The sequence below is a fragment of the Cyanistes caeruleus genome, chromosome 2 (genome assembly GCF_971803275.1).
Source record: "Cyanistes caeruleus chromosome 2, bCyaCae1.hap1.1, whole genome shotgun sequence".
NCBI classification, from domain to species: domain Eukaryota; kingdom Metazoa; phylum Chordata; class Aves; order Passeriformes; family Paridae; genus Cyanistes; species Cyanistes caeruleus.
In genome coordinates this window covers 57,306,659-57,320,698 of record NC_141702.1, presented here as the reverse complement: position 1 = coordinate 57,320,698, position 14,040 = coordinate 57,306,659, and the positions used below count along the sequence as shown (strand labels likewise).

The 14,040-nt window shown below is 43.6% G+C and overlaps 1 protein-coding gene and 1 long non-coding RNA gene across 3 annotated transcripts in view; one reads left to right on the top strand and one right to left on the bottom strand.

Moving 5' to 3' along the window:
- The window catches only part of PPP1R14C (protein phosphatase 1 regulatory inhibitor subunit 14C), a 51,961-nt gene extending 42,094 nt beyond the window's left edge, over positions 1-9,867 (bottom strand). The window contains exon 1 of one of the 2 annotated variants that reach the window (XM_086877214.1): positions 9,449-9,867. In XM_086877214.1, coding sequence (XP_086733340.1) covers positions 9,449-9,733 — 285 coding nt within the window. In that variant the 5' untranslated portion in view covers positions 9,734-9,867. The remainder of the gene's footprint in view (positions 1-9,448) is intronic. The other variant, XM_086877215.1, reaches the window with a different exon arrangement.
- Positions 9,868-10,196: 329 nt separating this feature from the next.
- On the top strand, positions 10,197-13,352 carry LOC111926696 (uncharacterized). Its single transcript, XR_002863131.2, has 2 exons — positions 10,197-10,282; positions 13,175-13,352. It is a non-coding gene; the product is annotated as an uncharacterized LOC111926696 (long non-coding RNA).
- The last annotated feature ends 688 nt before the right edge of the window (positions 13,353-14,040 follow it).

Sequence of the window (14,040 nt, the reverse complement as noted above, 5' to 3'; positions counted from 1 at the left end):
GGGAGCTTCGTTAATGTTATAAGAAAGAATACTAAGCAGTTTTACCTCAACACACCTAAAACAGGAATACAAAATTTAACTATAAACCTAAAATGGCATGATTACTACCAGTATAACAAACACAAAAAGACAACAGTTTATTCCAGAACATCTGGAATTTTTTTCTGACAAAAAAAATGCACTATGTGCTTGAGGTACTATCTTTTAAAATGTAATGCAACCAACTGTAAAGGTTCAGGGCACTCTCTGTGTTTAAAGTAAGTGTGTCAAAATGTTATATACTAGTTATCTAAAGTAGAACTAATCACTTGTATCATGCTAGAGTTAATTTAGATATCGACTTCAAAAAAATTATCATTCAAGTGCTAAAATAAATTAGGATCTTAAGCCACTAACATATTTTCTAAGGAGTGCTAAATTAATTCCATGAAATATTAGTAAGCATATTTCTCCTTGAGTCTGCAAACATACTCAAAAGATGGATTTTGTTATAAGGTAGTAAGTGACCTAGAGGAGAATCTCTGTCTTAATACTTCTGCCCTCAGCTGTGGTCATCACTTAAGTATGATGATGCCCACAGTAAGAAAAGGCAGTAAAGCACATTTACAATCTGTTTAAATTTCACCCCAGAGTGAAAGTCCAAGCAAGCTCATTCCAACCAAGTATTGGTCTTTTGGTTATGTCTTTCTGTATTTTATGGAAGGGATGGGAAAGATCCTAGTGCCTAAAGGGTTTAAAAGTCATATTTGAATACATGAAATTATGTGGAAAGAAGCATCATATAACCGAGTTACTCCATTAAAAAATGATATCAAATGCAAAGAGCTTATCTGCAAGTAACAATGCAGACCATGTGACCTAGGAGATCCTACCCAGTTCTGTGTTCTGGAAAGTAATCCTATTAAGACAGTCTGGTAAGAGGATTTTCATTAGGCATTGATTGTGCCATCATTTGCACTTATGAAGTCCAACACAGAGGACTGAAGTGTGTGATTCTCTCATTGGCAGCATATTTAGAATGGCAAACTCTTCTGAGTCACCACTAGAAGTGTCACCTCTAGATTAGCACCACTATGCACACTAGCCATTCACTTACTTACCATTAGGCCTCTTAATTATTGCTATCTTCTATACTACCTTTGCTTTACAAGCTGAACAGTATTACACTGAATCAATCATCTACAAGCATTCTAATAATTAAAGACCTATAGTAACATGTTACGGTTTTTCTCTATATTTAGATCCACTACATCTATGCTGCTGATAAATATCACATGGATTGAAAATATACAAGATGCCTTCTGGGGCTGTGATTTGTGTGTTCCCTGAAAATAGTTTTTAAGATGCCATGCTGAACTGGTTCCTAGAACAGATATCATGCTTCCAGGGTGGGAGGGAGTGGTGGAGCAGCAAGGGGAGGTAACAGTTCTGCTAATGAAATGTGATCCTCAGAATTAAATACTTATCACTTCAAAGAAGATTTGGTATGTTTTAGTGTGTACCTCTGCCCAAACAATTTCTTGTTCCAAGAAGATCTTTAACAGGTTAAATTTATTCTATCCTTTGAAACGCAGTCCTATTACTGCTGTATGGACTGCATACAATTAAGATTTTACACCCCTTCTCCAGCATTAATAAGTTCTAGGAATCTTGACTTCCATAATTCCATGTGTCACATGGGAGAACAGCAAAAGAAGCTTCTAACATTTTGAAACAGGCAGCCAAAATTTGCACTGACAAAGATGGATGGCCACGTCTAACCTGCTCAATTTATGCTGTCAAACAGAAGTTTCTGGAGTTAGATGTAAGGCAGGGAAAAATGACAACTTTGCTTTTGAATACTGCAGACAAGACACAAGATTGGAGGAATGGATTGATATTGCTGCTGCTGCTTTATCACCTGTAGTGACAAGAGACAAGGGGAACATAACTCAGATTGAATCAGGTTAGAGATGGGATAGCTTTTTTTTTCCCCCATTGGTATCTCCCACAATGTCAGAATATTATGTAACATACACAATATATACAGCAGTATGCTCTATAAACCACATTGGGGGTTTTGGTTGGGCTTTAAGTACCTTTACAGTGTTTTTAAAGTGGCTGATAACCTGTTCTAAAGGGAGAATTATGAGAATGCAACCAGGAGCTTAGCCAGTCTTTGCAAAGTATGACTCAAAAGAGAGTGAGTTTAGAGTGGTCGCAAGAGTAAACTATGACATTACTTGTTCTAGTTGAAGTAAGACTTAATTTCACATCTTTTTATTTAGATACAAGACCTATTTAGAAATATTTCCTATGCCTTATAAGAAGAGTTAAACATTCCATGAAATAGGTATTTTCCTCATTTAAACAGGGTTACTTTTGTTTCAGGCATTTGCTTCAACAACACAGGTTACACCAGCTAATGGAAAGCACGGAGAAAAAAGAAGAGAGACTCCACTCTGTCATAACACAGGGTTACAAGGCTGTTATGCTTCATTCTGCTCTCCATTCATCTCTCAGCTCAGGGGGCTGCGTATCCAGAGAACAATGGCCTTACTATTGAAGATGGAGGAAAAAAATACATTATGTACTCAGCCTTTTTCTTGGCTTTTGCCACTTGTTTCCCCCCACATGCAAATTTTTCTTACTTTCCCTTTTTTTACTCAAGGTAATGTGAAGTTATATTTATACTTGCTGCTAAAGAACTCTGGGATCCTCCAATGAGGAGTGCTGTAAAAAGCTCAAGGCGCCAACAGCGCTCGAATCAGCCCAGCATCCTCAGCAAAGCACAATGTAACCTGCTCTCAGCTATCTGTGGATGGATCATCCATGTTGTAGTTAAATTGTGCTACAAGTACAGACCCATCCAAGCTACACTCAATCCAAAAGCAATATAATGAATTTTTGTGGTAAACCTGAATGGTAAAAAAGGGTAGATTAATGACCAGTTCCCCCTCTTCCCCTTCAACTGCACATTCACTGCATGATTCGTAGCAGTTTACCATTTATTTTTTTATCCAGAGTTTTTCCATTGTATCCACATTCTCCCACCCAACCCCTTTTCTCCTTTGTTATCCTGGATAATTAAGTACTGGCTCTATGTAAAACAATTTGCCTAAAGGCACAAGAGTCTTTGTAGCCACAAAGATTGGAAGCTACTCTCAATAATATGTACAATTATAAAATCTTAAGTGATGTAAGCAATCAATTATTTATTCACCTTGGTATAAAACAACCACACCTACTGCTTCAGCAAAGAGACCAGTTGAATCTTGAACAGAGAGAAAAAGGACAAAATAAATGCTATGGAATAGCTGCTGAAAGATAATCTGTGTTGCAAAGCTTTAAACTGGAAGTCAAGAATAGTGCTGCTGATTCAGATAAAACAATGAACCTTGACCAGTGCAGAAATGACATCTAGACTAAACAAAGATCAAATAGTAGAAAAATTATTTTCTTGGAATCATAGAAAGGTTTGGGTTGGAAGGGATCTTAAAACTCATCCAGTTCAAATCCCCCTGCCATGGGCAGGGACATCTTCCACTAAGCCTGCCACATCCAAGTTCAACTTAAATACTTCAAGGGATGGGAAGTTCACAACTTCTCTAGGCAACCTGTTCTAGTGCCTGACCACCATCACAGTGAAGAATTTCTTCCCAATACCTCATCTAAGCCTTTCCTCTGTCAGTTTAAGGCCATTCCTCCTTGTCCTCTCACTGCACGCACCTCTCAAGTGTCTTTGCAGGCCCCCTCTAAGTCTCCCTGAAGCCTTCTCTTCTCCAGGCTGAACAATCCCAACTCTTGGCCTTCACAGGAGGGGTGCTTCAGCCCCCAGTCATCCCTATGGCCCTCCTCTGGACTCACTCCAACAGGTCCATGTCTTTCTTATGCTAGAGGCTCCAGAGCTGGATGCAGTACTCCAGGTGGGGTCTCACAAGTGTGAAGTAAATGCTGAAGAACTGTCTCCCTTGATCTGCTGGCCATGCTGCTTTTAACATGGCCCAGGATACAACTGGCTTTCAGAGCTGCAAGTGCACATCACCAGCTCACGTTGAGGTTCTTGTCAACCAACACCCCCGAGTTTTCTGCTTAGGGTTGCTTTCAGTCCATTCTCCACCCCACTAGTATTTGTGATTAGGACTGCCTCTCTGTGCAGAACCTTGCACTTGACTATGATGAACTTCTGTCCTTACATTCCTTTGCAGTGTTTTACACATTTTGCATGCAAAAAGAAGGCAAGTTCAGTAGCTGAATAGTAGTATATTTCCTGCTAGAGAAGGGTCTTTAGAACTTGAGTCGAGATGTTAAGAAGTTCATTTAGAAACAAAAGGCTCTGGCTTTATCACCATCAGGTGCTTTCGACCCTCACAGATCTTATGCCTACTCCTCTAACAAGAACTGCATGCATTTCACAAGGTTTGTTTTAAAACAACATGCGTTTCTTAGGCTTCCCATTTTCTGCTCTTGGGATTCAAATACATTTCTGTGGTTGATACACGATAGAATGAGCCTTTTCTATGCCTGTGTTTCCTGTGTCCTTTACAGGTCTCATCACAGCAACCCTTCAGCTGACACAAGTATGTTGTACAGTTATCCCTGCTCTCAAGAGAGGACACCAAAGTTTGTGCTGTACAACACGGAGATCTGTAAGAGCCATCCAAAATTAATAATCCAAATAAATTTCTAAGCAATTTGGTGGACCTACAAGTACATTACTCCAATGCATCTAAACTGTAACATTCAATCTGCCGAAGAAAGAAATCCTTTATTACGCCTCCTACTAACTTGCATCTTTTTAGAGTGACACTCTCTCTAGTTCTCAGATCCTTCTCAGCCTCTTTCCACTTATAATCTACTGCGAAGGGAATCCACATGCAATTACCATTTCTGAGATCTCAGTCCAAGTTAGAAGAAATCTATTCAAAGAGTGAGACTGTAGGCAAAAGTTCATTTCTGTAGTGTTTTATTCAGTGGATTTACTTAACAAATGCCTTTCTGAGAGACGAATGAAGAATTCCAAACATTATCTCACTAGAGCCTGAGGCGTAAGTAGTACCTGATCATACCACCAGGTCCACATCACCATATGGCAGCCTCAGCAGCATGCTGACCAGGCTGTTTTGGAAAAGACAGTGTGTGGAGGGAAATGCTAGCATATCCCAGCAGTTTCAGGAAGACAAAGAGGGTGTTCTCCAGCTCTGCAGTCACTGAGCAACCAGGTGAAGGAAGCTCCTGATCCATGCAGGACTGAGTTAAATGGCTCCCTTCACTCCCACCATCCACTGCCAACAGGAAATCCCTTACCCATTTCAGTGCTTTATACCACTCTTGTCATTGCAGTATTTGTACCAGAAGACAGAAGAAAATCTTACACATAACAATTCTCAGTCTGACATGGATTTGTACTCTCAAAGGAAATGCCTGAAGGGCCTTTATGCATGGGCCCTTCCAACTGTATTTTATTTTACAGTGAATTTTTAAATGCAATCTCAGGGAATTTCCATTCCTGGAATGGAAAAATAAGCCTGGACACAACACTCTGGTACTTCCAGACCAATATCATATCCCCTGCCAAGCACTGACTTCCATACATCATTAGACATACTCTAATAAAATAGTTGATTACTCAGCTAAACTCAGCAACATCTCAGAAGGCAAGGTATTCAGCTTTTAGAGTGCCAAGTCTAGGGGCTCACTTGATTTGCACATGCAAATCTCTACATTAAAAAACATTCAGCAACAAACCCATAGCACAAGCAAAATCTTTCTTCAGTATTGTGCAAAAATCTGTGTGCCATTTGTAGCAAATGCTATAATTCCAGATAGACAAGACCCTAAAGCACAGAAATTCACCCACAGAACTGAATGGTTTCTGGGGAGAAGTCCAGTGGTCTCTTTTTTCCATATATAAAGTCATACAAATTTGGCAGGTGCACACAACATAGATTATACATCTGAAAAACTGGTCTGTCACCATTTTCATGCTGAACTACAAGTTGCAAACCATCAGAGAATGAATAGTGATGATGTAAGTTGTTCTGTGCAGCCTTATTCTGCAATTCCTAACCAATAATGGATTTAGCCCAAAATAAAAGCATCTGTGAAGAAATTATATTTAGTACCAAGATCCCTAATAAAGGTCAACACTGAAGCCAGTTCAAGTCCTGCAGTTAAGGGATTGCATTTTCAATATACTAACCTGCAACTATAACCTCAGTTTCAGCATTCACAGAAACCAGAACAAACAGGTTATAAAACTTTTTTTTTTATGAAGCAGTCCCAGAAGCAAACAGACAGATCCATACTCACCTGAAGCACCAGACCTGAGTACATTAGCCTGGCAGGTTCTGGTGCCAAACAAATCCTGCTTAAGTCTCTCTGGTCCTATTAAAGTTTTCCACCTTGATAACCTTTACTATTCAGGTAAAGGGTCTTTTATCCCTAAAGTCTGTATGATGTGGAAGTAACCTTTCTAAAGCTAATCTCTGTGTCATATAACTGAGCCCTGCATTAAAAATAGTCTCAAATATCTCCTTCTAAGTCACATCCCCAACATCATTGTATCACTTGGCATCCAATTTTTAAAACTAAAAATGTACCAGTAAAGACAAGATCCACTAGAAAAAGAACACAAACAAACCTGTCTCATTATTTCCTAACCTCATCTCCTAAATGTTGTCACCACGCCAAGACAGGCTTATAGCTGACTTAACTTGCAAGTACTTGAGAGACTATGAGTACATGTTTAGTTTTGAATAAAGGGAGTCTTTCTGCAAGTATCCACTTACTGATGAATTTCAGCATAATAGCAAACATTATTTAAATGGAAAACAGTGAGCAGGCACTACATTTATGCAGTCCCACAAAGAGACATGCGAGTCTTACATTCAGTGCACCAAACTGCAAGCACCCTCTATTTATTTCTGCTCTTCCCAGAAATGAAGTGCATGGCTCCTTAGAAATAGAGCTCTGAATCAGAATAGCAATGAAACATTGACACTGGTTAGCTCTTTCAGGATTAAAAATTCAATGGCTATTTCTGACAACCTGGAAGATTTTAGATTGTTACAGAAATTAAATGTCATTGCATTGGGAAGTTACTGTAGGTCTTCCACAGAAGTTGAAGTGAGCAATTCCCAACCCCCTCCCAACCTGCCCTCAGACAGGGTTATTAACTGTCTGCATAGGTGATTAAATTTCAGCCTGAGAGCTACATCTCTAAGCCTAGAAGTAATGCAAGCAGATTCAAGCAAAGCATCTTGCATTAAATTGCTATTGTCTTTAATCACTACACTCATCATACATCTTCAATTTTATTCTGATAGCATATTAATAGCTTGACCTTTTCACTACCATCATCTGTGCTGACTCTGGATAGAGTTCATGCATAACAGCAAAGAAGAGCAGAAGAGGACTTGAACATTTTGCCCTTGGCCTTCAAATCTAAAAACATTTTGTTAAACCACTGTTATGCTAAACCACTTTTACCCCTAAAAGTCACTTCAGAAATTAAATCATCAAACAAGTTGTTTTTATGCAGCTATATATGGTCTCCACCTTAATAGAGACCTTCTAAAGCAGACCTCCTTCTACTTTAGTTAGAAGCAACAACTATAACACGTGAAAGAATCAATGGTTTTCCTCCAACAAGCCTGTGATTTGAATATTGTAAAGAGCAGCAACAATTCCATTGGGCTTTGCTTCGGTCCTATATCCCACATCCTTTCCTATGAGCAGAACAAGTTCGCTTGTAAAAGCACACAGCCCAAACAGGCCTGGTGTTTTTGAACAGTGAGAGTCAAACCAGAGGACACATCCAGCAGGCCACACACTAACTACGTTATCAGCCTGCACAGGCACAGAATCATCAGTTCACACAAACAACTGCAAACACTTCCGGCCTCAGAAAAATCCTCACAGCCTACAGGCCATGCGGCCAAACAAGTCATGAGACTGGAGAGGCAAGTCACACCAAGACAAAGTCTAAAAACTGCTTATTTTTATCATTTTTAACTGGAGTTTCCATTTGTATCTTTCCTTCCCACAGTTCATGGATGTGAACAGTTAGGAAGGAGGTTTAACTTGACACATGAACATTTTTTATGTGTCATTCTAACATATTTGACAATAAATCACTTTTGAGATTAAAGGAGTTCATTTAAACATTTGTATTATGTGCGTGCTAGATATTCCATTCAGGTTATTTATATTTTCACACCCACTCAAGACATCCACACCTCAAGGACTGTCAAGCTCTTTTCTTCCCAGCTCCAGCATGCTCAGGAGTGAGATGTTGGCTCCTGGACATGCTGGTTGCAAAATTCACATCTGGCTTCAACAAATCTCACTTCAGAATTCTCTAACAAAAGTGATTTAGACTACTAACGGGAAAAGTATGTGCGAACCTCACTTTAGCCCTAAGGTTTTGATCCTCTATAAGAGTAAATACCCGAGGTGGGAGACGCTATCCACTGGGGATAACAAAGTCTACATTTTTAATGAAGCTTTGACAAAACAAAGTACTGGTACTTCCTTTACTTACAACATCACAAGGAAGACAACAGTTGTCATTCCTTTGAACAATCTTGAAACATCCTCCTGCTCATCTATCCTCTATGAAAGAGAATTCATTCTGGCGACACTCCCTCTTGCCCAGAGTAACAGAAAAACAGATTTGATACGTACAAATCAGGTATGAACAAGCCCCCAGTGTTTTCGATTCTCGTCCTAATGATCTCTGAATTGCTCACTGCGATTTCCCGGCCAGTATCTACCCCGTTCCTGTTAGGTCGGAGCAACGCAGAACCACGATCCAGAGGGGACCGTACCCGCACCGGAGTCTTTCCTCTACAACAGCCGCCTCCGCACAGCCCCCGCGTATGTCCCGCTCCGTCCCTGCTCGCCCTGTGCCCAGCACACGCTCTGCAGCCGCCGAGCTCCCCGGCGCTGGGCCAGCTCGTCTAACGGAGAGTGACGCCCGCCCAGCCCGTGGAAGGCGCCTCGGAGCCCCGCTCCGCCCTGCCCTGGAAGGCTGCGGGGACAGCGGCTCCCTCCACCACCACCGCGGGCGAACCTCTTGGTATTCCCGGAGCTGCCGCAGCCGCCGGGTACCCCCGGAGGAGAAGGAGCCTTCCATGCCCGGCCGTGCGGCAGCCACCGCCCGTCCCCAAAGGGCGGTCCCCTCCCATTGACCTCGGGAGGGCACGGGGGACACCCTTTCTATAGGACATGGGGCACCTTTCAGCATTCCCTGAGCCGGGGCACCACAGAGGCGCGGGGCAGCGGCAGGGTGGGGGCGGCGGGCCGGGAATGTCATTTGGAGGTGGCTATGACAGCGCTCCTCTGCCCACCGCCAAAATGCGACTCGGGGCAGGAGGGGGATGCCGGGGGCGAGGGCGGCAGCGGCGGGCGAGGGGACTGCGGCGACAGCAACCGCGCCGGGGACCCCGCAACCCCGGCCCCGCACCTCGCAGCCGTAGAGCTGCCCCAGCTGCTCCACGATCCACTCCTCCAGCACCAGCCGCTTCCGCAGCTCCTTCCGATCGTATTTCACCGTCACTTTCCCCTGCTGGTGGCGCCGCTGTTGGACCTGCACCACGGCCGCCGCTGCCGACACCGAGTCCTCCCGGGAAGAGCTGCCGGAGGAGCCGCCGCTCCCGCCGCCGCCGCGGGGGCTCTGGAAGAAAACGCGGTTCCCGCCGCCTCCGCCCGCTGCTGCCGCCGCCTCGCTGCCCCCGGTCGCCACCGACATGCTCCGCTCCGCCGCGGCTCCCGCCGAGCCGAAAGGCGCCCGCCGCCGCTACCGCCGGGCCGCAGCAGCCGCCGCTTTCGCGTGTGCTCCGCTCCCCCGCACCTGCCGCTTAAAGCCTCGCATGGCTCGGCGGCGCAGCGGCCCCGCCGCCGGGGGGTGGGCCCGGAGCGGCTGGGGCGGGGACAGAGGAGGGGCTGTGTGGCGCGGCTCGGCTCGGCTCGGCTCGGCTCGGCTCGGCTCGGCTCGGCTCGGCTCGGCTCGGCTCGGCTCGGCTCGGCACGGCACGGCACGGCACAACACAACACGGAGGATTGTAGCGGAGTGCCCAGAGTGCCGCGGCGGAGCCTCGGGGCTGCCGCTCCTCGGCGGAGGCGGAGCGGCTGTGCCCGCGGCAGGGCGCTGCCCGGGAGCATTCGCCCGCTGGGGGGTTTATGACTTTTCTTTTTCTAGAAGGAAATGCAGCATTGCCCCGTCACGCACACTGCGTTCGTGTGCGTTGCATACCTGCAGCACTGGAACGCTGAACGCGATCGTTTTCCTCACTTCGCGGTGCGTGTGGGCGTGGGTGCGCGTAATGATTTCAGGATAGTGAACTCCAACAGCAAATATTTCACACTATCACCAATCAGTGTGACGATTAGCCACGTGGAGATGGCTTTCTAAAACACCCAGCTTAGCATCAGTGCTTTCAGCAGCTTCATGTCTCTCAGGAGAGACTGAGTGAAATCACTGATGGCCCATCCTACACACCAAAATGTGCCTATGACTGCAAGAAGCAGCCACCATAGCACAGCGCTGGTTAGGGACGCCAGACCATCCCCATTTGCAAAGAGGTTCGCCTGTGGCAAGGGCAGAAGTCAAGCTCTTGCATGTGCAGACCTGGGACTGGAAGTGCCTGGTGTCCCAAGTTTGGCTTTGGGTATGAATGTGGGAACCACCTCCTGTCCACACTGCCCTAGGGGTGGATGTCTTAAGTCAGCAAGGAGCAGGGAGGAAGGAGGCATGGATAACCAGCCACATGTGCCTGGGTAGATCTGCTTCAGTCAGATCATGGCTGCTGTTTGGCATGGTGGCCGTGTCATTTCAGCTTCTGCTCTCAGCATGTGACACACCACTCGAGAAAGAGGCTAGTGTGAGGCGTTTGAGCCTCATCATGCTATTTAGTTAAAACACAGATTGTGCTACTAAAGGGATCATACCTGATAAAATCTTATTACTGGTCTGAAATGCTATGATAGCTTTTAGATTTTCATCTAAAAAAAGCCCTAGTTTTTCAAAGCAAAGCATATGGAGTTAAGCTCCTTATCGGCGTGTAGGGACCACACGATTTTCAGAGATACTGAGCAACTGCAACTAGGTACCAGTGTAGATCACCACGCTTGAAGCTTGGGCTGCAAGCAGAGCTTGAGAAAAAGTCATATCCCACAAATCTGAGTTTATGCAAGAAGTCTGCCCTATTCACAGGGCAGCCATTACGCAAGTCAATATCAACTTCCAGCTGGGTAGTGCTGCCTGCCTGGCTTTTATAACTCTGGGCTTGTGTAAATGCAGTAGGAAAATACCATCATCAACAACTTGTTCTTAGAGAAACCAGAAAGAATACAAAAGAGTTTTTGAAAGAGGGGAGTGGCTGTTTTTAGAACTTTTGTGTTTGGAGTGGCCTATAATTTGGGTCTTCAGCTCTGTATGTCATGTTGGAAGTCTGGTGCTGACGAAGTCAGCCACAAAACTTAAAACTTTCCTATTCAGAGCAGGAACATTTTAATCTTTGTAGACTGGTTGATGTCTACAGTTGCTGAGAAAAAAAAAATTTACGTGAAAGAATGTCAATATTGCTTTAGAGGCTTTTTTAAGTCATATTGAGCATCATAATTGGGATATATTCTGTGAGATACGAAGTAGGAATACCCAAACTTTCACCATAATAGGATGTTTTCTGAAGCCAAAAGAACACTGGACCTAAGCTGACTAGAAAATACTGAGCTTTTTCTTTTCTGCTGTAGCACAAATCAGGTGAACAGATGGCTAAAATATTTTCTTTGAGTGTGAGAATCTGGAAGGTCTCAGCTGAAGGACTTTTCTGATACTATCACTACCAGGATATTGTAATCACTGCAGACATTTAAAATCTGGTACCCGCTATTCAAATAACACTTCCACAACACTCTGAAAGTGGAAAATGAGGTACTAGTGATTAAAAAGCATGTCCTCAGAGGTTATCATTTCAAAGTTACAATTCTAACATAATGCATAGTCCTTGGTAAATGTGGGTGGATGAGAAACTGGTAGAACTGCCAGCATTGTCATGAGGCAGTTTTATGTGCCATTGGTTTTTCATTCAGTTTTTAAAGCGAGCACATTCCTCAGGAAGCCAGAGCAAAAACTGCTGCCAAGAATCTTTTCTGCAATGATTTTTGCTTCATTTGAAAGAAAGAACTAGTTGTTTAAAAGTCAAAGTTGAGCAAAAACGTTTAGATCTGCTAATGTCCTGGCAACGAGCAATGCAGTCCAATGTGGGCACAATCTCTACTTTACTCCTGAGTGGCTGGAGGCATATGAGAACATTTCTTGGAGAGAGAAGTTTCCTCACAAATACTTCTCCATACCACAATGGAACCATTAATGGTTCCACCCATAACAAAGGCAAGAGCTAATGTGGCAGGGGAAAGACAATCCTTCACAAAACTTCAGCCTTAGTTTTAGACCTAAGTTAAGGAATGGATTCAAGGCATAAGAGACTAGGCTTCATAGACAAGGTTCTTTCAGCAACTGAATAAAAATCACAGTGCAGCATTTAATCTAAAGCTAATGGTTGATCAATAAAGCCAAAGGGGAGATAAAATACTACACCTCTGAAATACTGCGCTCTTTCAATGTGATCATGTCTAAATCTCTCTCACAAGAGCATTGTATCAAAGGACAGGATAAGTAAAGAACAGACATAGCATGAAGTAGGAAACACCAATGGCAGAGGAACACTTGCATAACCTGCACTTCCTTAGGTTACTTCCCAAAGAGTGGATGTGGGAATCTCTTGTGAATGTAAGCAACATGAAGCTGCATCCACTTCCCATGTATATATCATACAGTCCTAATCCGTCTTTCAAAGGAAATAATACAGAACATAAGGACTAATTTTTCAGGAGGCTTAGGCAGTGACCCTTAGGGATTCAAGGCCCTGAGTGTTAATTGCCTTTTCATCTTTAGTAACCCTGTATGACAGCACATGTATTTTCTTCCTAAACAATTGATACTTCCCACCAGTGCTGGCCACGAATGTCAGCATAAACTCATTTCTGTGGCTATCAGGCACCCTTGATATTTAGGAAATGAACTTTAGATTTGTTATCTCCAGTGATAGTCTGAATACCCATTTTCCTATGCTGTCAAATACTACAATGGCCAAAACTAAGACCTCTTTTGTAATGCTGCTCTCCACAGGTTTTCCTTCCCCAGAGGATGCTAGAAGGAAGGACCCCTGCAGCTTGAGTCTTCTCCATGGCTTTCCATTGCTTCATAGCAACTTCTCTTATGTTTTTCCAAGCTTTTTTCTGAACAACTTTGGAAATAATAGTTGCTGGGCTCTGAAATAAACCAGTATGTGTCATGAAATTTCATACTCTTCAGCATTTGTTATTTTCCTGAGGCGTTTGTCTTTCAGGGATTCACGTGAGTTTAGTTCTGGTGGTTTCTACCTCACATGATGTGTTCATGAAGAAATGAAGGGCTGAGTGGAAGACTCATGGCTGGAGATTTTCAGCAACACAGAATTGTTTAAAGCTGCAAACTTCACACCAGTTGGTGATTTTATTTCCTTATTGAAATGCACATTTGCTTTTACATGTTCTCAGAATCACAGGAGTAATTTCATGCTTGTATTCCTTGTCTTGTTAACAAAATACTCAAGAGTTGCCAGGGAATCTCCTAGGTGTATAATGATAGACTCCATTATTTTTGCAAGGCCAGACAGTCTTTGACTACTGGCTAACCCTGCCTTTCAAAAGCTCTGTGTGGTATCTTTTTGGTGAGCTGTGAGGCTTTGCTCCAGGCTCACCAGTGAGATTCACTATTGCAGGGCTTCTCTTTTGCATTGTTGGAACCTTCCATCAACCAGATAGTCTGTCTTGTGCCTGGTGACAGCATCTGAGCAGTCTAAAGATACCATCCTGAGCTAAATTATGTTATTTTTGTGTAAGAAAAGTGGTTCATCTGTGAAGAGCCTTAACATGCCATTCAGCTCAGAGGAGTTCTTACCTCTGTGGTGTGGGTGCTGGGGTCGTGGTTGAGCATTGCCTTGTCTGGATCAA